This window comes from Leptodactylus fuscus, chromosome 5, assembly GCF_031893055.1.
Source record: "Leptodactylus fuscus isolate aLepFus1 chromosome 5, aLepFus1.hap2, whole genome shotgun sequence".
Lineage (NCBI taxonomy): Eukaryota > Metazoa > Chordata > Amphibia > Anura > Leptodactylidae > Leptodactylus > Leptodactylus fuscus.
Window position 1 is genome coordinate 98,755,716 of NC_134269.1, and position 24,425 is coordinate 98,780,140.

General features: G+C 40.0%; 1 protein-coding gene across 2 annotated transcripts in view; it reads left to right on the top strand.

Moving 5' to 3' along the window:
* SND1 (staphylococcal nuclease and tudor domain containing 1) overlaps nucleotides 1–24,425 on the top strand; it is a 437,816-nt gene that overhangs the window by 258,356 nt on the left and 155,035 nt on the right. For both annotated transcript variants that reach the window (XM_075273874.1, XM_075273875.1), the window contains exon 16: nucleotides 17,560–17,669. In XM_075273874.1, coding sequence (XP_075129975.1) covers nucleotides 17,560–17,669 — 110 coding nt within the window. The remainder of the gene's footprint in view (nucleotides 1–17,559; nucleotides 17,670–24,425) is intronic.

Consider the following 24,425-nt stretch of genomic DNA (forward strand, 5'->3'; position numbering starts at 1 on the left):
GAGTTAGGTAAACTATGACCATCACCTATGGAGAATATTTTGATCCTGTGTTAACTGTATCATAACACAGGATTATAATTAAAGGTATGAGCTTAATTTTTTTCAATGTAATGCCTCTTGTCTTCAACAACACACTTATACCACTTCACCTCCAGTAATTGGAAGCCTTCAGAATAGAGGGAGACTTCTTGCTGCTGCAGGACCCCTGTTACCGCCTCTTCCACTGCATTGTCATTAGGAAATTATTGCTCACGTAGAAACTTCTTCAGGTTATGAAAGAAAAAAATCACTGGGAGCCAGTCTGGCCTTAAATTCCATGAAGCCACATTCCCTGATAGCTTATGATTTGCGAGACTTGTGAACTGATGCATTGTCGTGAAGCAACAACACACCTGCTGAAAATTTCCCCTCAATTTCTATGTAAATCCACACTGCACTGCACTTGCCATCCTGTCACATCCAATGCTGTCATCAGACGAAACTGCTACCTGACACTAGGATCACAGTAGTGTTGAGGCTTCATTTCTTCAGGTCTGCGTGGGGACCTGAAAAATTGAGTCCCTATCCACTTAAAAAGCTGTACCCACTATAACGGAGTCTGCCAGGTTTCTCTCTGCATATTTTAAGCGGAAAGAGGGTTGGAAACCCTGGACAATGGTGTGACTGCACAGTAAAATTGACAGAACATGAGGTAGATAACGTATTGGACGCTAGTGTCTCTAGGTAACTGGAAGTGTTGTTTTTTGATAGCGCTCATTCACAGACAGATTATCTCTCCATAATAAGCACAGATCAATGATATTACTAGTCGATTGGCGCTTGGTTGCTTTGTTTACATGGAGTCATCCTCAGTAATGTGTCCATTTTCATTATCTTTCATCACTATACAGTTTCATTATTGTCAGGAACATATCGCCTGTTTACTCAAAGGGATGTCTTGGGAATGGTGCCTTTACATCTGCATCAAAGATAACAAGCATTTGCTCCTTTGTTTGATGTACGGTCATTTTTACCTTGTGCTATTGTCATAGATGGTTGTTTCACTGATTATGCACAGTGGCCGAAGTGAAGACTGCAAGATCTCTGGATTATTTTTATATAGGTGGCGACATGAAAAATTACCAAAATCTTAGACATGTAAATGTGTTTACCACCTCTTCCAAGAATATTCACCTGCCACCAATGTGTAACAAAGCAAGTTACAGTGATAAACAACATACCTGTGTTATGTATGTCATTTATATATTAGGAAAGAAATAGTTTCCCTTGGCTGCTCTTTCTAAACTTATTATTAGAATTAAATTGGATACTGAGTGTATATATTGATTATTACAAAGGAATATATACCATTTCAAAGTTATTTAAAATTCACCCAGTACATTCATGTAAGAGTGGAACATGCAAGCCTTTTCTTTCCTGTAGTGGTTACAGCCCTAGCTGACTCAGGTTCTCAGCCACAGGTCAATGTTGCAGGGCACAATAAGATATCTCTTGTCTTAGTATATTTTCATTGTGATGTTTTTATTTTCTCCTGAAAACCTCCCACTTGCAGTCAGAACATCATTCACAACCGTCACATTAAAAATGTAAGAAGTGTGATATGAGTACATTGTCAAGGCCTTGTTTGCTGTTGCATGTACATTATATTTTATTAATGCTTCAGACATAAATTAAAGTGCAGTGGCTTCAGACTTTTACATACGCACCACAAGAGAATGTTTTTCGTCAGTTCTGGTTTAGTGAGGAATACTGTCTTGTATGCTTTATTGTTCGGTAGCTTAACAAGTTTCGGTATCCCAGTACAAGCTACCCTATATATGAAGCAGAAGGTTGTGTCCACTGTGCTGTGGCAGGGCTGAAAGAATGCAGCTCTACTGCTTTTTGGTTCTGTCCCCTATATAGTTTGACCTGTACAGGGTCTGGGTGTCAGATCCCCATCAATCACATACTAATGACCTGTTATAAGAAAGGATCATACATCTAAAAGATGCCCCTAGCCAAGAAAACCATTTTAATATATACATCAGCAGATTCCTCAGATAGATGTATCAGCTACCTGCAGATTACATTGTAAAGGGAAAAAAGTAGACATTTATAGGATTCTTTTTATTTACTGGGCATTGTTGTATTGGATAACCCTAAAATAATTCACTTTTTTTTAACTTTCTGGTATACTGCCTAGACAGTTCATAAGTACACACTTTTGGCCTCTGTTTAGATAATGTATAATAATGTAACCCTAAATGTATGTTTTTAGTAACAAAAATATATACTTTTTTGTTATGAAAAACATTAATGTAATTCATTGTACTTGTGAAAAGGCTCTAAAACTAAAGTTACTTCAGCAAATAAGAACTCAATAAATAAGAACTCAATAAATAAGAACTCAATAAATAAGAATGGTACAGAAGGAGAGAGCCCCCTACCTGCAAGGGTGTACAATTCAAAGACCACTCCAAAATGTACTGTCGCACATCTGAGGGGGAATGCTGCATTATGTTGTCTTTGCAATGACTTTTTTTTTGCTAGTTTTATTTATTTTTTCATATAAATTCTACAACCTCATCTTAATGCAGTGTGATGTTCTGGATGTTCTGGATTTTGCACGAGTGATTGGCTTCACTCGGCTTACAGGACTGTTATAACGCAGTGGCTCCAGAATGCTTAGGTAGTATCATCAGTGATACTACTATTTTCAGGCCTCTACACTTAGGAAAACTCATTTACCAGAATACGTATCCATTACAGAATGTATTAATCGTTTATCAGGCATTGTGAACCACCAAATACATATATTTTTTTTGTTTATTATTACAAACTGTGTATCCAGTGCTTTAAGTATTAACTATATTTATCTACCTGTGTATCTTATTATAGGTTGTAAGATATTTGTATGTAATTGAGGCCTGGTTCGCATCTGCGTTTGGTATAGACTATAATGGGGTCCGTGTGCTTTCCGCGCGGTGTCCATACGAGTCTTGCGGACAGGAAAGTAGTTCATGAAGTACTTTTCTCTCCGCATGTTCCATGCGGACAACACATGGACCCCATTACAGTCTATGGGGTCTGTGCGCTTTCACTGCTCATCACTTGACAATGCGTTCGGTATTCCATTCGGTGGGTCCCCATGTGTACTCCCTGAACGGAATACTGAACACAGATGTGAACCAGGCCTGTTTGGGAAATGTAACCCAATGGTCCACCCAATGGAGAAGTGGACCACTACACAACAGCTGTTACACACGGAGCTTGGTAAAAGCCATTGACTATAATGGGGTGCGTTGGGTGTCAGTCATTTGTAAACTAAACTGGCAGAGAAAAATCTCCTCTGTGCAGGACTTTCCTCCGCCGAGTGTCGGCGGACTCTTCGATGGAGTCTCTGAAGACGTGAACATAGCCGAAGGCCTCCTTCTTACATGTTCTTGGTTTTTTGCATGTTTTAAGATGACTCAAAAGTGTTCCAATGGGTCCCACGTAGTTAATTATTGGTGTAGTTCTTGTTAGAAGTTTAGTTTTATGGAACGTTTTGTAAGCCTTCACATGTGGTGTATATCAGAAAATCTGCCACGTAATACAGTGCCAGGGGTGAACCTACCCCTTTCGCCACCCGAGGCGAACTAAAGAAAGCGCTGTTAGCAGGCAGAGAGCAGGCACGGAGAAGACGCTGCTCCAGTGGCCTCCCCAAACCACCGCTCGGTGCTAAGCCAGTCCAGGACAGCTTGTCCTGGACTGGCTTAGATAATCAAAAATGCCGCCCTCCCTGGGGTCCTGACATAGCGCCGCCTGAAGCGCTCGCTTCAGGTCGCCTCATCGGAGGTGCGGCACTGTACAGTGCTAGCAAAGTAAATGAGGTTTTAGTAAATCTTGTCTACATGCTGCAGAGATTTGTGCCTTTAAAGTGACAAGTCTTGAAGATTCTTACATTGGCAGAATTTCATTTTTTCTTGCAAATTTTTATTGCCAACTTACCATAATTTCTTTCATTGTTGAGAGGTTAAACATAGTAAATCCACAGAAGAATCTGCATGTTATTCTTGCAGGTTTTTCTGTGGATTTACCTCTGGTTCGTGATAGAAAAAACTGCCCTGCCTGCTGGTACCCATAATAGTACCACATTGTGACCAGCATATTTCTACTGCGTTTCAGCAAACTAAAAATGCGCTTTCAAAATATCACTAAAACCCTGATATAAAATAGTTAAGTCTTTTAGCCACATTAAGGGGCCATTCACACGGAGTAAGCTGATTATGGCAAAATACACGTGTAAAAATCAGACTCCCATTGACTTCAATGCCATTTTTTACGCATGTAAAAAAAACACGCCAAAAACGTGCATTTTGGGGCACGTTTTTTTACACGTGTAAAAAATGGCATTGAAGTCAATGGGAGTCTGATTTTTACACGTGTATTTTTTACACGTGTATTTTGCCATAATCAGCTCGCGTTTACTCCGTGTGAACAGCCCCTAAGGAGTATTTGTCATCATTTACTTTTTCTTTAGGCCTTGCTTCAGGGTAAGTATACATGTTCAGGGGTTTTTATGTTGACTGTCTATCCTTACCCTCATACTATTGTACTATTGTGTTTCTGCTATGCTGAGAGTTACTGACCCTTGCTGAATACACCTTACAACTGATGGCAATCCAAAGGCTAGCAATAGTATGTCTGTCATTTTAACATTAAAAGGAAGTTAAAATTAGCTGGATATTGTAGTTGGTAAACTTTTGCTTTTTTCTGTATCGAATCACACATGCTTCTTGCTAGTGAATGCAAATGCTTCTGGCTGTGAAGAAGTTAATTTATTATCCCTAGCGGAGGTAAGCAGATCTGCAGTTATTTCGTTTTAAGTCGTATCAGAATAGCCAGTGATGCGATTCTTATTTTATTTTTTCCCCCTTCTCAGCTTATTTCCTTCAGGGCACCTCATCTCTTTCCCGTCCCTTCTCCTCCTCCCCTCCCAAAACACACACATTAAGCAATTTTTGCTCTGAATGGCTGAGATTAAATAGGATTTGCTTCAAAGTTTCACTGAATCCCAGCACTGGGCAAAATTGATGTGAACTAAAAAGCCTCAATTAAGTGTGATCCTATTCCGTTCTGACTTAGATGGCGGTAATGAAGGCACAGAAAGATAAGACTTGTCTTTTTTTTTCTTTTCTTTTTTTTCCCCTCTTTTTAAATATGTCTTACGAAAAATAAAGCATTACAAATGTTAGATTTCCCTTGAGCTCCACTGGAAAGCGTCATAACTTCCTCCTTCTGTCTCCTCGGTTTTTCTTTTATTAGATAGTTGTATATAGCGGCACACTCTGGAATTCCATTGTCAGTGGTCATCCTTTCCATATATACCAATGATAACAAGGACGGATCACTTAATGGGTAATTAGCGACACATTGCAGCCCTGTCCTGTTGATTAATGTTGCAGATTGAAATTGCACCTATCTAATTAGTCCCATATTAAACTCCAGTTTGAACCATTCATGTCATTAGAGGTGATGCCTGGCGATTTACCGCTGCCCAATATGCTAATGCTGAAACATAGAACAAAAGGGGGGTTTGCTGTTATGCTCTGCTTTGGTAGTAGCAACTCCTTGGTAAGAGCTCTCAGCTCTTCATCACTTTTCTAACTTGTCTGGGGAGAACAGTTCCTGTTCCACATCTTAACAAACTGGGAAAGACTGACATGTGAAAGTACTTATGTGCCCTCAGAGACTACAGATAGAGCAGAGCTGCATTTGTTAGTGTGCAGAGCTGGGTTTCATTTGGCCCAACTGCTCACAGGTACCACATAGTTGTCTGTGGGTGTATGTTTGACTTCAGTTATAGGGACTGCATTTTCTGTGTTGGGCTGCATTTACACACAGACAAGGAGAATCTACTGTATAACATTCCTTAGGGAATATCTCCATTTTTGTGTATTGTGACTTGAAATAAAGCGTTTTTGAAGTGTCTCTAGATTCATGTTCTTTCAAATAGGCTTGGACAGTCATCATTGTAAATACTGAGCTTCTTCATGGTGGTCCATATTTACCCCAGAGGTTTTGTCTCCTTTGGGGATCCTATTGTTCTTATGCTATTACATAGACAGATGTTCTCTATGGGGACTTATTCATGCTATATCTCCAACCTGTGTCCAGCCGCACCAGTTGTCATGGATACGCTATGGATTAACCCAGCAAGGCTGGAACATCTTTCCGCCGGAGATGTAGTCTTATATATGCGGAGAGGGTGTGCAGACCCTCCCTCCATTTAGTCTCCTTGAAATGCCCGCAGTCACAAAGAATGAGAAATTCCTCTACACCAGACAGTTCCTCCCCACCTTTTCCTATTTTCCCATCCCACACTTACTATGAGAAACATCCAGGAGGCTGCAGAAGTTGCAGGATTATAGCAAGATGTCTTCATCTTTACTGTCTAGCAATTCATTCTTGCTTTTTCTCACTAGCGGTATCTGTACTGTGTGAATGATTTTTAGCTTGATGTTTCACGCTGTCTTTCTGAAGCATACCTTCTGTGCGTGCAAAAAATGTAACCAATTCTTTGGTGTCCTTTATATTGAGCTACATGTCAGATTTTCTTTCCTGTGAATCATTTGAAGTTAGGCTAGTAAAATGGTGCACACCAGTTAGGTGTAGTGCCCTCTGTTTTTTATATATGCAAACCAGCAATTCTTTCTTTCCCTCTGCCGAGCAAAGCGCTCCTTGGGAACTGATGCGGAGGCTGAGAATAATGAAAGCTCACATCTGATGCGTCTTATGTTTGCTCCCTGACATGGCTACTTACAGTCGCAGTGAGTGCTGTTGTAATTGATTGTGAGTCATCTGTAGGTGTAGAACAGGCTCTTGAATTCTAAACTCCTTCCCATATCTGTCATTTTAAAAACCAAAAAGCCAATAAATAATTTTAGTTTAACGTTGAAGTTTTAACTGCTAACAGTTGTCGCTTTTCCGCCAGTGTAATGGCTGGTATGCTAGAGGCAGATACCAGGGCTTGATGTGCAGGAATATACTATTCTACCAAATAAAGTTCATACGTTACGTTGTGCTTAATAATGGGTGAGAGGTCAGGCATGGAAATATTGTGATGGTCTCTGTCCTGTGCTAAATTATTTGTGTAAATAAGTCCCAAATTGTGTTCTGCTTTCATAGTACATCTATAGAAATCTTCTGTAGCTGTAAATTCTCTGCTTTCTATGACACAGCTAAAAAAGGTAAATCATAAAAATATGGCTGCCTGCAGCCACCACTACTGGATGCTTACTGAACACAGATTTACACAGTTTCTGTTGAACTGAAAAAATAAATCCATCTTCCATTAAACTCCTCCTAGTGGAGGCTGCAGGAAACCATGTCTTTATTGTCAAAACATACCTGCCGCTTCAATTGATTTATTTATTTTTAAGAATAAGTTGGTCTATACATGAGTAATAATGCTATAATTGGCCATGATATGAGTTATATATTGCACTTTCACCAGAATTGTCCTCTATTGGAGGATATTATACAGCAGTAGTGCGTAGAGTAGAAGTAATTCCATTGCTGTGAAGAGGAACAACACTCACTAGAAGCTGCAGTACAGTGTTTGCATCTTTGCCTCTGACTCCCTCCTACAGCCTCTTGCCCTGCTCATCCTATCAACATGGGCATGATGTAAAGCAGGCATGTCAAACATGCGGCCCGCGGGCCGCATGTGGCCCTTTACAGGCATATCTGCGGCCCGCAAAAAAGTCTCAAACTTTGTCTCTAAACTTTAGAGACAAAACTTAAGACTTTTGTGCGGGCCGCAGATGTACAAGGAAAGTGAGCGGTGGATTGGGGCGGCCCTCCTGGACGCAGCGCTGTTCTAGCGACCGCCCCTCACCCTTCGCAGAGAGCAGGTCTCCCTGCCTGCCCTCTGCCTGCTCCGCTCCGTCCCCTCCTCCCTCCAATCCGCACCCTCCTCCCCACACGCTGGGTGACGTGGCCACGTAATCAGGCCCGCACCCGACGTTTGCCTGCGTCCTACGCGGTCTCACAAGACCACTGCGCAGGCTGAACAGCAGAAGCAGGTAAGCTTCTGCAGAAGAAATTGTGATTTTTCAAGTATTTAACCCCTATCCAATGGACAGGGGATAAATACTAGATTTATGATGATGGGGGGGGTTTGGAGTGCTGGGGAAGGGTTGGGGTGCTGGGGGAGGGGGGCTTTTTGATATCTGTCTGGCCCTTCCTTGGGCTCGAGGACTGTTTTTTGTTTTTTTTTCCCCACCCACCTTGTAATTCTTTCACTTGGGGGTTAATTGGAGCATTACAGTCTGTAGTGCTCCTATTAACCCCCAAGTGCAAGAATTACAAGTGGGTGGGAAATAGTCCTCAGGCCCAAGGAAGGGCCAGACATCCAGAAGCCCCCCTCCACCAGCAACCCCCCCCCCCCCAGCACTCCAACAGTATAAGCCGAATTTTTCAGCACAGTGTTTATGCTGAAAAGCCTCCCTCGGCTTATACTCGAGTCAAGCAAAAAAAATTATTTATTTATTTTTTTTTGGGGGGGGGGGTGTCAATAATAATGTATAGAATCTACCATAAAATAGTGGGGGGAAAAAAGGAAGCTTTAAAAAAATATAATAAAAAAATAAATAAAAGTTCTAAATCACTCCTTTCTCTAGAATACATATAAACGTTGAAAATTACAGTGGAACACATACACATGATGTATCCCTGTGTCTGAAAGTGCCCGGTCTACTGAATATAGGGTATCTGCAGAGCTCCTGTTCCGTCAGGAGGGGTTAATAGGAGCACTGCAGATACCCTATATTCAGCCAGGCTGAATTCCAAGGGGGGAACCCATTCCTCAAGCTCAGGTAAGGGGCAGACAGACAAACAAAACACCCCCTTCCCTTCCCCATTACCCAGCAACCCAAAATCTCCGACCATTTTAATTTTTGAAATTTTCCAGTAGCTCCTGCATCCCCCCCTCGGCTTATACTCGAGTCAATAAGTTTTCCAAGTTTTTTGTGGTGAAATTAGGGGCCTCGGCTTATATTATACTTGAGTACATACAGTAAGTAGTCCGTGTAAATTTTTAATGTTTTATTAGTCTCCTAAATTCTAATTTAAGCAACTTCTAGATACTTATTTCTGCAATTTTGTTGCTGTACAGTCTATCAATTCTTCTACAAAGCAAGCTGTGTAGGACCTTGTGAAATAGCAGTTTTATACTATATAGCCTCTGCCCGCGACTTCGTCTGTGGGTTGTTGGCGTCGATGATCTGCCTATATTCAACAAATTGCTGCGGTTTCTTTGCCTGCTCTGGAATTTTGGCAGCTCTCAAGCTGGCCTGCCGATGAACTTGCTTCTTGCACTGTGCCCGTGATTGTTCTGGCATCTCAGCAGCTCGCTGGGACGCCATCTAATGAGTGTGTTGTTGTAGTCGTTGATCCCCCTCAGCTGCGCTTGATGAGAACTCTGTGACTTCTGGCTTCCTTCATAGCTCTCCTTGTTTGCAACAAATTAGATTTTCTTTTTCCAGGCATGTTGAAAATTGGCAAACTGCCAATTTGGATTAAAGGTGTTTGCCCATGTCAGTTTGTCAGCAGTGCCTAGAACATATCAGGTAATATGCAAATGCATGAACACAAACCAGGGTTAGCTGAGTGTTTACACAGAGAGATAAGAGCCCTGGCTTTCTCAGAAGCTGAGAAAAGAGTAGTATAATATAGTATGTGAACATAAATTCATAACTGTCATGAAGCCATGTCATTTACCGGGATAAAAAGTAGCCTATGTTTTAATCGAGGTTATAATCTATCTATGTGCTGAATTTCATTGAAATCCATTCAGCCTTTTTTGCGTGATTGAGGATCAAATGTCCAAACACACAAACATACAAACATACAAACTTTCACATTTATATTATTAGTAGGATAGGATACAGCAGCACATTGTTAGAGATCATAGCAGGGAAGGTGAGGAGATTGTACACGGCAGAGCAAGCATTATTACATTATTAGGCAGATAAGAGAGCAATCATGGCAGAGTCATAGGAGAGAGATTGCGCAAATAGGCTCAGTGACTGTGTTGGTACAGAGCATAAAAAAATTACACAGGAAGTGTACCAGACAGTGAAATCGGTAAGGGTTGGGTTGATACATGAGAGCTAATGGAGTCAGTTGCAGCATGTATCGTTGGGAGGGGACATGAGAAAAATATGCAAATCTGTTTCCCAAAATGTAAATAGGGAAACAGTGCCTCTGTTTGCTGCCCTCTAGGGGTAGCTCCCTTGCACATCATGCCCGACTTTCCAACAAGTATTTACTGCAATGATGCTGGGTTTTGCCAAATCAGTATCCCAGCTGTGGACAGCGCTGTTTACGTCTGGTTGGATCTCTTCAGCACAGCGTAGGGAAAACTGACTTGGCAGAGGTGAGAGACTTCTAGACTATGTTATGGGGACAGTGTCACTCCCTAAAGAGAGACCACCTTCTCAGTTGGGAGGGAACATGTCCACTTAAACGGGTTTAAAACTAGAAGTGGATTCCAAATTGCACATTGGGGGATCTGAAAGTGAAAAAGGAGGGTGAAGCTTGAAAGGTAAACTAAACATTTAGGGTTCTCACTTATTAAGTGCTTATTAGATGCTCACTTCCAATAAGAACATTGGAAGAATAAATTAGGGTATCTTCACAAAGAGCTAGTTGCACCTGCTTAATGTAAAGGGCTAATGGGTGCCCTTTTGGCTTACATTACATTGACTAACATGTAGATACTGTGGGTTTTTTCATTGTGATTAAAGGTATGTATATAACTTGCTTGTATATGTCCTGTGTGCATGGACTGCTCTTGTGCCAATGTTTTAACTACCATTCATTTGATGAAAGTCAAAAGGGGCTAGTGGGAACATGTGATCTGTATTAATTGATATGTTGAAGGGCTTCCATGGGCATGGGGGGGGGGGGGTCACAGTATAGGGTAAGGGAATTCCTGAAGCTATGACCGTTTTGTTACACCGTTACAAATCAGATTATAGTTTGGTGAAATATTTTTGAAAAAGTCCCTTTCTCCCCTCCTCTTTATCTGACCTAACTGTAAAGTGTTATCCAATAAGTTAGCCGGCAAATCTAATTTATTATTTATTTCTGTTGATAGGTTGGGGCGTCTAAAGTGTTAACTGTTAATTTTGGCGATGTTAGACAGTTAATCCTTGACATATGCTTCTATAGTGTGTATTTTCACACCTCCTTATTGTGTAAACATCCCCATTGTTCCCAGCTATTAAAAATTCCATTTATTTCATCCTTGTTTAAACAGAAAATAAAGCAAACCTTTTTTATTGTTGTCAGTCCTTAGAGAAAGCTGCCTGCTGTCTATGAACAGCGCTCCTCAGATTGCTACAAAGCAATGGGTTTATTGGTTTGATTTTATAATAGAAACGCGACAACCTCTTGATGTTTGCATAAAATTCAAATACCCACTTTTTTGCAGGCTGTGATGCTTGTTAAATGGATAAAAATGATTTATTTAGATATGTGCTTACCTGCCTACCATAAGTTGTCAAAAGGTGCAGGATATAGTAGCCTATCAATAATCTATGATAGAATCTGTAGTGACAAACTGAGCCGTACTTGTGGTTTTTGTCATTACTGAAACCAGAACCACATTAGTTAGTAGTTATCTGTGACGTAAAGTCTACCTTGGGGGCAACACGGTGGCTCAATGGTTAGCACTGCAGCCTTGCAGCACTGGAGTCCTGGGTTCAAATCCTGCCAGGAACAACATCTGCAAGGAGTTTGTATGTTCTCCCCGTGTTTGTGTAGATTTCCTCCCATTCTACAAAGACATACTGATAGGAAGAAAAAAATGTACATTATGATCCCTATAAGGGGCTCACAATCTACATTAAAAAAAAAAAAAAAAAGTCTACCTTCAAACCCACCACTTTTAACATTTTATTCATGGACAGCTTAGGATTTCCAATACTGAACTATAATACTTTTTCTTTAGCATAAATAGATTTACAGAAGTGCTACAGTTTAAGGGTGCATGCACACTACGTAACGCCAGGCGTGTATGAGAGCCGTACACGCCGGCGTTACAGCAGACTGCCGAACACTTCCCATTCACTTCAATGGGAGCGCTCGTAACAGCGGCGTTTACGAGCGCTCCCATTGAAGTGAATGGGAAGTGTTCGGCAGCCCTGCTGTAACGCCGGCGTGTACGGCTCTCATACACGCCCGGCGTTACGTAGTGTGTATGCACCCTAAATGATCGTTGCTCAATTCATCTTGATCTCCCAAGACTGAATGTCGCCTTAATGAAGTATCAAATTACAGCTTTCCGTAGAAGTCCATGGGGAGGGGGATCAGAAGCCCGCAGATAGTAGTAAGTTTTCGATTCCACACCAAATGCTTTAACTGCAGTTCAGCCTCCCCCCCCCCCCCCCCCCTCCCAAGAGGTTTCAGGGTACGAACAGGGGAACTGAAGTTGAGAAATTGGTGTTAGTATCACTTTTTTTTTTTTTTTTTTAAAGCTTAACATTATATTATAATGGGTGTTGCAGTATATCATAAGGCAATGATTTATGTAAATGAATGACTATATGTAAAGTATTTAAGCACAGTGTATATGTCTTTGTAAAACCTCAAATGAAATGTTATTTCCCCAGGCAACTACTTTAATGGTCCATTAGAAACCAAGGGCTAATTTAGTAATGTAGGATTACATAAGATGTACATAAGACTTTCTTATTGATACATAAATGTGTATGGTGCCGTATTCGCTCTTTTTATTATCAGTCTGATTTAGACTGTTCACCAGCCTACGTGTTCGGGCTGATTTTCCTGACAGTGGCCTAGACAAGAAGACCTATTTCTCTGACTGAGAATGAGCTGTGGATGCATCCATTCTGTGTGTCATCTTTCAGCTGAGAATAGCTTATTTCCCCCCTTTAAAATTCAGGTGCTAGTGAACCACTGACATTTAGCGTGCAGAGCATTCTATATGGATGTAGGGCGACAAGAGGAGGGGGTATATCATCTGAGTTGCTGCAAGCATTTTTATCATAGTTCACCTTTTTAAAATGCTCCTAAATGAGACTTTACCACCATTCTGTGCTGACAGTCTTTTTTCATAAGCATTTTTTTCCCTAAGATGCGGTGTTCTATAAAGGGTGTAAAGCTGTTTAGGTATCTAAAGATGTGAAGGCCTGCAAGGCTTGTTTCTTAACTGCAACCATTAGAATTGGATTTGTACATGAGCTGATGGATTAGTCATAGGTACATATTAGCTGCATATGAATGAATGTTTATTCCATCTGTCACAATATGGCTCATTTAAATTATAAACTAAACTGTTGTGGCTGCCTCAGGGTTAACCCGCCTCGAATGTCTGCTTGCACATTTGTCGTCCTTTTCACTAAGGTGACATTCCATCCAATCTCCCGTGACTACTCCTTTTCTCTGAGCCAATTAAGAAATAAAATGGGCTCTCCCTCCTCCTTCAGCATCACCTCTGTCATCCTTAAATCTGTTGCTCATCACACGATTTCTAAGTGGTAAGTCAACAAATTGTATCTCGGCCGCTGCCCGGAGCTGCTTGGCTGACTGACAACTTCGTATGACTCGCTATTTGGGAGTTCTACTATTGACTCCACCAAACCTCAGTCAGTCACATGCACCTTTCCCCAAAATGGAAATTTGGTAAGCTGAAGACAGGGATAATACTATATGTATAAATCTATGTGAGACCCTGGTCTTGCCAGATTCTATTAGAGCTCATGATGACAGCCTTGCGTTACCTTGCCTTTGGTTGTGCCATTTCCTTGGTATTTGTGGTAGGCCCCAATTGATCGCCAGATACCTAACGTCTACCTTCCTCATGCTTGTTTTACTTGACTATGATCATTGGCAAGCATACAAATAGAAGCTCCATATTAATGTGTTCTTGCTTAACGTAGAGTATGACAAGGTTACTTTAAATAGGAGGAGATTCTGTTCTTGTCCCTCTTGGCATTTCCATTAGGATCATACTAATAACAGTCTAGAAACTAGCATGAGGTAGTTACCCCGCTCTGTGATGTCCAGTGGATGCCGCAGAGGTTGAAACAGAAAGGATGTAAATTGCTTCTGTGTTGCTGCATTTGCAGCTCATTAGTGTATAATGATCATTTATTCTCCGCGTACAGCAAACAGCAATTCTCTTCTGTGTAATAGTAATAAGCATGGGCCACATCTCTGGCTCCTTCATTGTTTCTGAGAAATGACTTATAGATTCAACATCTGTGCTCACTTGTTTGCACCATTGTAAAACTTCTATGTATGGACTTTTTTATGCAGTTGGTCTTTGCTTTTTACAATTTCACTTTGCATAAAGGGCATCATTTATGGACGTACGTTTTTTGTGTAGATGTTCCATCCCTTCTTGCTCCTTATTGTCATCCACAGATGCTGATAAAATTCTGGTTAGTGGAGTAATAAGCGGCTTCAGATGGCCATTAGGGTGCTGCCACATGGTGTTGCAAACACAGTTATAGCTGCATTTAGTGCTGCGGCTGCCGCTGCTTTCGCTCGACACACCGATTTATTTCAGTCTATTTCTAAGATGTGAAAGGGGTTGTCAGACCGTTGAGGGGATTTTTCAAGACATAGGAAAAATAGATACTGATGACCCCAGATCCCACGTCAATCAGTTGTTTTGGCTGCTGGAAGCCGCATACTATGTATACAAACAGAAGCAGCTCTGCTTCTATACAAGTGAAAGTAGAGCTTCAGTTCCAGGTTTTACTACTACAATGTACATCAAAGCCGTCTGCAGAGGTCCATATACTGGGGCTGTGGTGCCTAAAACTGCAGCTCTTCTCCCATTCACTTGAATAGGATCAGAGCTGCTTTCAACCATATACTTAGGATATGAGTTTCAGTGTCTGAAACACCTGATCGGCGCAGCATCTGGAGATGGAAGTGTGGTACAAAGCACTGCAGAATGGATGAGACTTTGAATGATATATAAAGATATATTATGATCGTACAGATGCCAAAAGGACTAAATATGGAAAGTGAATGTATAGTTTAGTGATGGGAGCAATTCGTTCTTTTATGTAACATTGCATTTATCAGTCACAACTGGAGAACTAAACAAAACACTAAAGAGCCGCAAAAGGTTTTTATTACATCTTTTCCTCATCACTGGCTCTACAGAGTTGTCCACCCTCTTGTTGGCTTAGTATTGTTTAATCGGACAAGCACAAGACTCAAATAGAACTGGAGTGTTTTTTTGTTTTTTTTCTGTTTTTACTATACAGCTCTGTATTATATTTGCGATTGTAGCTACAGACCTTCTACTTGTACTGTATAAATCTGCCTTGTTCGTGTACCCCCTCTCTGACCTTTAAATTATCCGTCATATTCTCCAAAGGCTAAAACATAAATCAATGACATTCATTCCATGTGCTCTTGTAAAAATTTATAAAATAAAACTTAATAATGTGCCAATGTCTTATAGGAAAGAATTAATCGATTAATGTCTATGCAGAGGCAATAGTCACTGCAGATGAAATCAAAAGTGCCCATGTTAATGTCATTTCATGTTAGGAACAGTCACCTTGATCTAATGGTCAGCACAAACTCTGTGGATTATAATCTTCAAGTGCATATACCACTAGTTAATATCTTTCCTATCATTTATTTTTATTTCTTGTGCTCATGCTTTGCTAAACCTTATAAAATAATGTGTGAATGTACATACAAGCAAGTACTCCAATCATTACACAATATGGAGGTGTTCATTCATTTCATGCTGCCTTCATTAGGTAAGATTATTTGTCAAGGTGACCCGATGGCGGTTACTTGTTCTAGAACACGTCTGTGGCCTTATTAATATTGTGTGGTTCATTAGCCATTGCTTGCACTACGGGTTTTTCTTATTATTATGTGCTTTTTCTTTCTTTTATCCTTAATTTTTTTTTTTTGTTCCTGTATTGACACAAGTGGTGCTTGAATTAAGTTTTCCCTTAATTTCCTTAGTGTGGAGTAAAATATGTAATACTTTTAAGTAAGTAAATAATCCCATCAAGGTTACCAAGACTGCTGCAGTTGTCATATTGTAAACAAATTTTGTGTATGAATCATTTAAAAGCATTCACGTATGGATTCCATTTTATATATAACTACAGTATGTAATATTTTACCACACATACACTGAGGTATGGGGCAATTGTAAAATAAGACATTAAATGTTCATTTTGAATGAAACTGTAAGGCCTGGTTCACATCTGAATTCAGTATTCCGTTCGGGGAGTCTGCTTGGGGACACCCCCGAACAGAATACTGAACGCATTGACAAGCGGTGAGCAATAAAAGCACACAGACCCCAGAGACTATAAGGGTATGTTCACAGAGAGTTTTTTGCAGGTGGATTTTGACGCGGAATCCACCTCAAACTCTGCCTGCAAAACCGGGACTCTCTAGCAGTTTTTTTTCAGCTAGCGGGGAAAAAAAGCAACATGCCCATTCTTCACATGGATTCTGTAGCTGAGTCAGCCGTGGCGTCCGCGGCTCAAGACTCCTTTCCTGCTAATCAGGAGCGGGATGCTGTGACGAGATGCCGATGCACTGCATCGGCATCCTGTCGCGGCTAGCTATATGAAAAAGCCACACAGCGGTAAATGTTTCCTCCATGTGAACTTACCCTAATGGGGTCTGTGTGTTTTCCACACGGTGTCCGCATGGCAGATGCAGAAAGGAAAGTACTTCATGAACTACTTTCCTCTCCGCATGACTTATGTGGACTCCGCATGGAAAACACACGGACCCCATTATAGTCTATGGGGTCCATGTGCTTTCATTGCGCTCAGTATTCTGCTTTCGGGGTTCCCAAGCGGAACGCAGTTGTGAACTGGGCCCAAGTTATGCCAGTATCATTGTTTTACATTTTGTCTTCCATTTAGTATTTTGGCCGTGGGAAAGGATTTCAATGTATTTTCCTGACTGGAAACGTTATTTATGTTTAGATAGCCAATATAACATATTTTTGGCCCAGAGATTCAGAATTCTTGTGTAAAATAGTTGCATATAGTCACATAACGCTTACCACTTATTGGATTTATTTGCCCAAAAATGTAGCAAAATTTAGCATTTGTCCACCACTTTCTCCACTTTTGAAATGTGCGTGTGTGTGGTGATAGTTGGGGGAGGGCAGATTTGGGACTACCCACCAACTTCTCAAAAAGTCAAAAAATGAGGACAAATCAGGGCAGAATACTGTGCATAACTGTGCAAAATGTATTAAACATGTGACTTTTGATTAATTTGCCGCCAGTTTTTCAATGTGTATTTAAATCTATGTTCAGAATTATTGAGCTTAACATTAAGTATTTAAATAGTTTTGTAGGCCCAGGGCATATTGTAGGCTTGTATTAATGTGTGTCAAAACCCCAAAAACCTTTGATTGTAAATGTATTATATTTAAGGCTTGTATTATAAATGTATTAGTTATCCAGAGCTTCTTGTCTATGACATAATTGTGCTGCCGAGAACTTTGAGTATTTTGATGTGACCTTAACCAGTTTATTTTATGAAATTCTTTAGGTATTGAGTGTCCAAGAGGCGCTAGAAATATTCCTGGTGGAGTTCAGGAAGGGGAGCCTTTCAGTGAGGAAGCCATGATGTACACAAAAGAGCTAGTACTGCAGAGAGAGGTAAGATGCTCATTTCATCCATTGCTGAAGGTTTAGTGTATTTTATTTTTTATTCTACTTTTAATTTTAATCTTTCGGCTAACAGCTATTCCTCCTGACGCCACTGTATATACACGTATACACTCAGTTTGGCTGAGGGTGCATGAGTCTTTAAAGCGATTATGTGGGGAAGTAAAACCTTGTAACAGTACATTCACTACACTAGATTTACAGAGTGCAATGGGGTGCCAGAAATCTGAGTGGTGCGCTGGCTCTGTGCAACATCTTAGCCTCCACTCTACTCCCTTGCTTGTACATAGAGTAAAGTGAAGTCAGGAATGTTACAGTATGGTGTGGTTGCCAGAGAGTGCCACTGTGCTCTACAAATTCTTATCCAGTGCAGTAAATATACCGTTAGAATTTTTTTTATTTTACAAACACACACACAACCCCTTTAAGTGGCTGACTGAGGTAAGCTGTTCTTCCCTTATGAATTTGATTCAAGATAAGACTCCATGTTAGACAGTGTTTAGTCTTTCTAGTCAGAATCCATGATGTCATTTGTCCAGGGTTGGCTAAAACATCCAAAAGTTTTTTTTTGACATTTAGACTGGTGGTTGTAAAGCCCTGAAATGGAGCCCCTGACTCCATCAAAGATATACACGTTGGATACAGTTGTAGACACAGACATATGACAGATATATTTGAGGCCACATGATATTTTTTGTACTTACGCTCAAAATAGGTTTGAACTTGCAGAAGAAAAAATAAATTAAAACCATTTCTTTCAACGTCTGTTCATGTCTTTTGGTAAAATACTGTACCTATGTTGGGAAGCAGACAAGCATACATACCGTACTTGGTTCCATTCTTTATGTGACGTACAGGAGCAGTTGTGCTTGATCATTGTCCTCAGGAAGGTTACCATATGAGTGAATGTCCCCTAGGGACCCTGCATAACAATCACATGGAAGCCTTGTGCTGCTTCTGGGCCACCAGTTTGATATCACAGAATTAAATGTTTGCTGATTATTTTTTTTCTTTCTTTTTTTAATTATTATATTGCCACTTAACCCAATTAGTACAAGGTAACTAAACATTTACTTTTCTAATATATTGGTCCATTGAAATCGTCCTCTAGCAGCAAAGTATGCTTACACCGTTGTATTCTAGTGTGCAAAACTGTGTTAGTTTTGTATAAAGCTTTACATTGAAGCTGGTCTGACTGAGGTAAGTTGTGGCTGGCTATACATGTTTATAGCATTACATGCCAGCTAAAAATAAATCTATTTATTTCACATTGCTGTCTGCTCTGGCTAAGGGATGAATGCCCCCCTCCCTCATCCATTTCCCAGGTGATCCCTTATTAACCCTACTTTCATGTTACTTATATGTCATGAAATGTCTTTAGTTATAGCATAATGCTGTACTTGTAGATCACGGTGACTACATGGGCACAGATTGTCTGCTTGTGGATTTATCAGGGTAGCCTTCTGTGGTTTGATAACTTGGCTCCCACTATAGTGACCAGGATCATAGAAAAAAATAGCAAAGTGTGACTAAATGACCTTTTTTTATTTGGTTGTCATAATTGGTGTTTGCTTGCAATGGCCATATAATATTCATTCCATTTTAATTTTTACATGTTCTTTTATAACTTTACATTGCCTCATGTATAGAACAGTTGTTAGTTTTTAGCATTTTGATGTTTTTGCGTTGTATGTCTACACCCTTTGCTGGTTCCATTGAAGTATGGCACAGTGTTTATGGCCTTAAATGGTTATTGCTTCAGTGTCAATAAAATGGATTGACATGAAGGTTACTATGTGTTACTAAGTGACTCCACTACAGCTTTCCTTCCATTTTCCCATTAAACCAGCCACTTTTGCAAATGGTAGACTTGAATGGTTGGCAGTAGTCCAGTATTTCTCAATGCTTTTTCTGTGTTTGCAAGGTGGCTATGAAGGATGTACAGTAAATTGTGATCTCATATGAGCCTTGACTTTGCTATATTCGCAGAACAAATGAATTAGTTCAGACTTAGAAGAACTTGATTTGCCGAGAAGTGGGAGAAAGCTCGTCACCCTAATTTATCCTATTCTCAATTTACTCCTGTTTTGGCCTTCATTCATGCTTTCTTCTTTGCTAAATCACCACAAGGCTGATGTCTTTTATCTGTTCTCCTCCTCCTTCCATTTCCCTCAGTCTCACCCCTGTTTCTCTCCTGTGAGCAGTTACATACTTGGCTTTTACAAATGTCCTGATCTGACAGATCTTTCAAGGTTCCGAGGTGTTGTGGGAGGAGTCGATGGCGAATCGCACTTTTTCAGGCTGAAGCTAATTAGTCACAAGCTCATTTTCTACACTGTTTAATGCCAAAGAATCTTCTAAACAGTTTTTTTTTTTTTTTTTCATTTTTCTTTAATCTGCTGCCATCAGCAAAAGTTTCCTCCGAGACCCAGATACTCAGCTCTCATCTTTCAGATTTTTCCTTGCAGGGTTCTAGTTGCTATATATGACAATGGTGTTTTAAACATCCTCTTTTGCTTAAAGGGGAGGAAACCTTGGCATCTTCTTTCTTTTATTTATCACATTTAAAAAGGAATTGGTCCTACCTAGATTGGATTGAGGTCAGCTAATATATCCATTTCTGAATCAATGATATTGATTGGAACTATGTTGATGAGGCCTTTTCCACACAACAACCATTAAAAAAAAATAATGAATGAATGAGCGTATCTACATGTTGGCTTTTTTGACAGAAAAACAGTCACAGTTAACTGCTTCAGGACTGGATACGTTCTCATTTTCTTTCTGCACAGGCAGTTTAAACGGCTATAACTTTTTTTTCCCCCCTTTTGGGTTATTCAAATAATTTTTGCGTCTTTTTTTAGTGATAAATGGGGTTTAATTTTTATGTATTTTTTTCCCATGTTTATTTAAACAACGGTATGGTTTTTGTTTTTTCAATGGCACAAAATTCTACAAAAAAAAAAAAAAAATATAAACAATCTTCCCTCTCCATTATGACGGTGTATACATAGGTGACAGTTATTGGTGTGTTATCAGGAACAGGGCTAGAAACTGTGACATGGTAATGTTAGGGGTTTTTTTTTGTATTTCTGTTTAATTATGTTTACACTTTGTGCACCAGTGCGAAAACTCCTTGGAGAATGACCTGTTTCGGTGAGGATTGGATTGAGAATCACCATTTTATGGAATAGTAACACCATAATACAGCATCCCGATTTTTCACAATTTTTTCATGTACACTTGTATGCATAAGGCCTTACCATGATTTGTCATCCATTTCCATGAAATGTCCTTGTTGATTCTGATTCATTTTAAGAAGACTCAAGATCAAGGCTACTCCTTCAGTTACATCTTGATTAACTCCTGATGGTGGACACCAAGCCTTGTCACATTAACTGCTCATAAATTTTAAATGAGGACAACTCAATAGCCTCAGAGAAATTCACGTTTTGTAGAACATATAAATGCCATTAGTATAAATGGATGCTCAGTTGTTTTGTGCTCTACGTATATATACCCATTGAGCGTCAATCTTGACTTGCCTAAAATTGGTTGGTACATTATATACTACCTGTGGTAATCATTTCTGATTAAAAAAATGTTAGTTTGGACATGGCTCAGATATGGAGTGGTCAACAGTGCACACATGATCTTAGGCATAAGAGACTGTATCTCTACAGCATCTTTCCCTTAATTTAGGGCCATTAAAGCAACTTGGCTTGTTCAACAGTGGTAAAACTCTTATCTCATTGTTTTACTATTGTATAAATAATATAAATTCATAATACTTTTCTTCCGATAGGTTTCATTTTTCTTTCACATGTCTCAGACCTATCAAGTTTAGTCTTACCTCTGTTATAGGGCTTGTCCAGTTTTAGCAAACAAATGCTATTTCTTGCATAATGAAAAGATTTACAATTTTCCAATATATTTTGTGTATCCATTCCGCACAGTTTTAGATCTCTGCTTGCTGTCCTTCTTAGTGAATAATTACGAGTCCATGGCCATGTGAAGGACGCAGCGGTGCACAGCATGTTACAGATTCTGTGTAATGTGTTACAGGCTCTTGGAATGAGCTGTACATCTGTGTGTCCATCACATTACCATGTAACAGACCTTTTATGTCCAAAAGCTTTGTCGAGTTCCTTTATCACTGGAATAACAAAGGAAAATTGGTTAGACATCAGTGAAACAGAGGGGATGTAGGGTTACATAGCCAGCTCTCTCTGCATGTATGCTTGGTGTAAGGTTTTCTGCAATTTGTGTACCTTGTCTCACAAGGTGTTTGGAAGATCAATAGCAATTCACCTTTTCCCTTATTGATTAAAGTGACAGGGAGAAAAATGATCAGCTGGACCAGGCCATTCATCATGCCATATTTGGTTACCGACTTCCTATGACGCTGTATACTCTTGCTGGTCACATGTTTCACCTTTACACTCTTGGCTTTTTCATCCACCCACAGTAAAATGACTAGGTTATATTTTACAGTCACAGCTTCAAGGTTTTCCACAGGAAATTGGTGATCGATGATGATGCAATTAGAGGTAAAAATGTTCACGTTTTGCGTTTGAGGATTCAGGTATGGCCAAATCCTCCTCTAACATTTTGCATCCGATGCAAGTGAGTGGATTATTTGATACCCTAGTCACGTGCTGTGGAAAAATACTTGTGCAGATGTTTGTCCGCAGAGAAAAGAAATCGGTTAGGAGCATGAGCACGCACATTCTTTTTGCTGATTTGCTGAAAAAGCAGCAGATTATCCCCATTGAATGACGATAGGGCTAATCTTTATGCATATCTGTAGCACATCTACTATGAAAGTGTGTCTGCTTCACATTTCTGCTATGGATCCTCTTGTACAATACATGTTACACACAATAAATCCCAAAATGTGAATATATAACCTAAACACTCTATAATGTATTTATAGAGACAATTAATAACTGATTACAATTTGTGTTTCATTTTGTTTCCTAGAACTAAAATATTCTTCAGTTCCTTATAGTTTTTTTTAATCTCAAAGACAAAAAGGAAGAGACGCAGAGCAGCCCATAGTATAGTCATTTCGATTGTGATAGGGTTACAAATCTAAGAGTACAGCTCACCTTCTGAAGTTGTGAAACTAGGTCACAACTCTGTGGTAGCCAAACAATTAGTAGAATGGAAGGTTTCTTCCTCAGGTAGGTACAGTTGCAGTCCTTCCTTCACCTCTTGGGTGTGTAAACAGTGGCAAACAAAACGGACCCAACACAGATGCATCAACCATCCAGTATTGTGAAAGAACTGCGCTTCCCCTTAATATATATTCAAAAACAGCTTTATTTACAGACATACACACTCGCCCTTCTTCAGGTGTATTGGTTCTCAACCGCTGAAACATAAAGCCCAGCAGTTGAGAACCAATTCACCTGAAGAAGGGCGAGTTTGGCACCGAAACGCGTAGTGTGTGTAAATAAAGCTGTTTTTGAATATACTGAGGAGAAGCGCAGTTTTTTCACAATACTGGATGGTTGATGCATCTGTGTTGGGTCCGTTTTGTTTGCCATTACAGTTTTTTTTAGGGGTTTTTTTTTTTTTTTTTTTTTTTTTTTGGTTCACCAAACATTTCCTCTAGGGTACAATTCTAGTCACTTGAAACATGCAGAACTTTTAAATTGCGCGGCAGTGTAGGTACTACCCGTCAGCACTCATAAAATAACAATTCCAGTACAATGCAACAAATACTTAGTTATTCCTTCTGGAATTGTCAGAATAAATTGACAGCTGAATGACCCCTTTCTCTCTGTCAGTAGGGTGCGTTTACAGACTTTCACAGTGGCCTATTAAGGATGATGACAAACTATATTCCTGGATGCGGCTATATCTGCGTTCAGTCTTCCAGCCACAGGTGCTTTCACTTTTCTGTACTTAAATCGCTAACTTGTTTCAGTTGCTTTTATTGCTCGGTCAGTGATGATGAAAATTATCAGTGTTTCCCGTACAGAGAAGTAAAGACACCTGCATCTGGCAATTTGATGGAGCTATAGCCACCTCCAGGTGACATAGTAATGCCAGTCTTCATAAATTTGCATTAACACCAGTCTTCTGGTAGACCAACAAAACACCGATTACATCCACGTGCCACCCATGCCTCCACAGACCCATTTATTTCATCCAGCGAGCCAGGGCTGCTAAATGAACAGGGTATTGGATCTGTCCTGAGTTTTGCCTTGGGCTTATGGCCTCATACATGGACCTGTGATTTTACATGGATGTGTGTATGACACCATTATAACACTGACTGCACACGTTTGGGTGCATGCAGTCTTACTGATATTTGAAAGTACTGGCAGCCCCAGCACAGATTGCGTCTGTAGCCGCAGTCTGAACATGGTGTAACAGCCCAAGGAAAAATGTCCAGACAGGTTCTGTTTGATACGTACTCTTATGTCAGGTGTACATCCACAGGATATGGCATAAATGCCTGATGATGCAGTTGTCACCTCTGAGACTTGCACCTATCTTGAAAATGGGGGAACTCTAGTATAATTGAATACAGAGAAAGACACATGCGCAGCTATACACGTGCCATGTATAGGATTCAGGGCACACCAATTCTCGAGATGCATGTCCCAGAGGTGGATATAGCTATAAATGTTGTTCAGATGCTGATACCCATTACGCATTACTATATTGGTATAGGTTTATATTGCTACTTTGCCTTGTGCCTTGGTGATCTGTAGAGCACAGTTGAAAAAATGG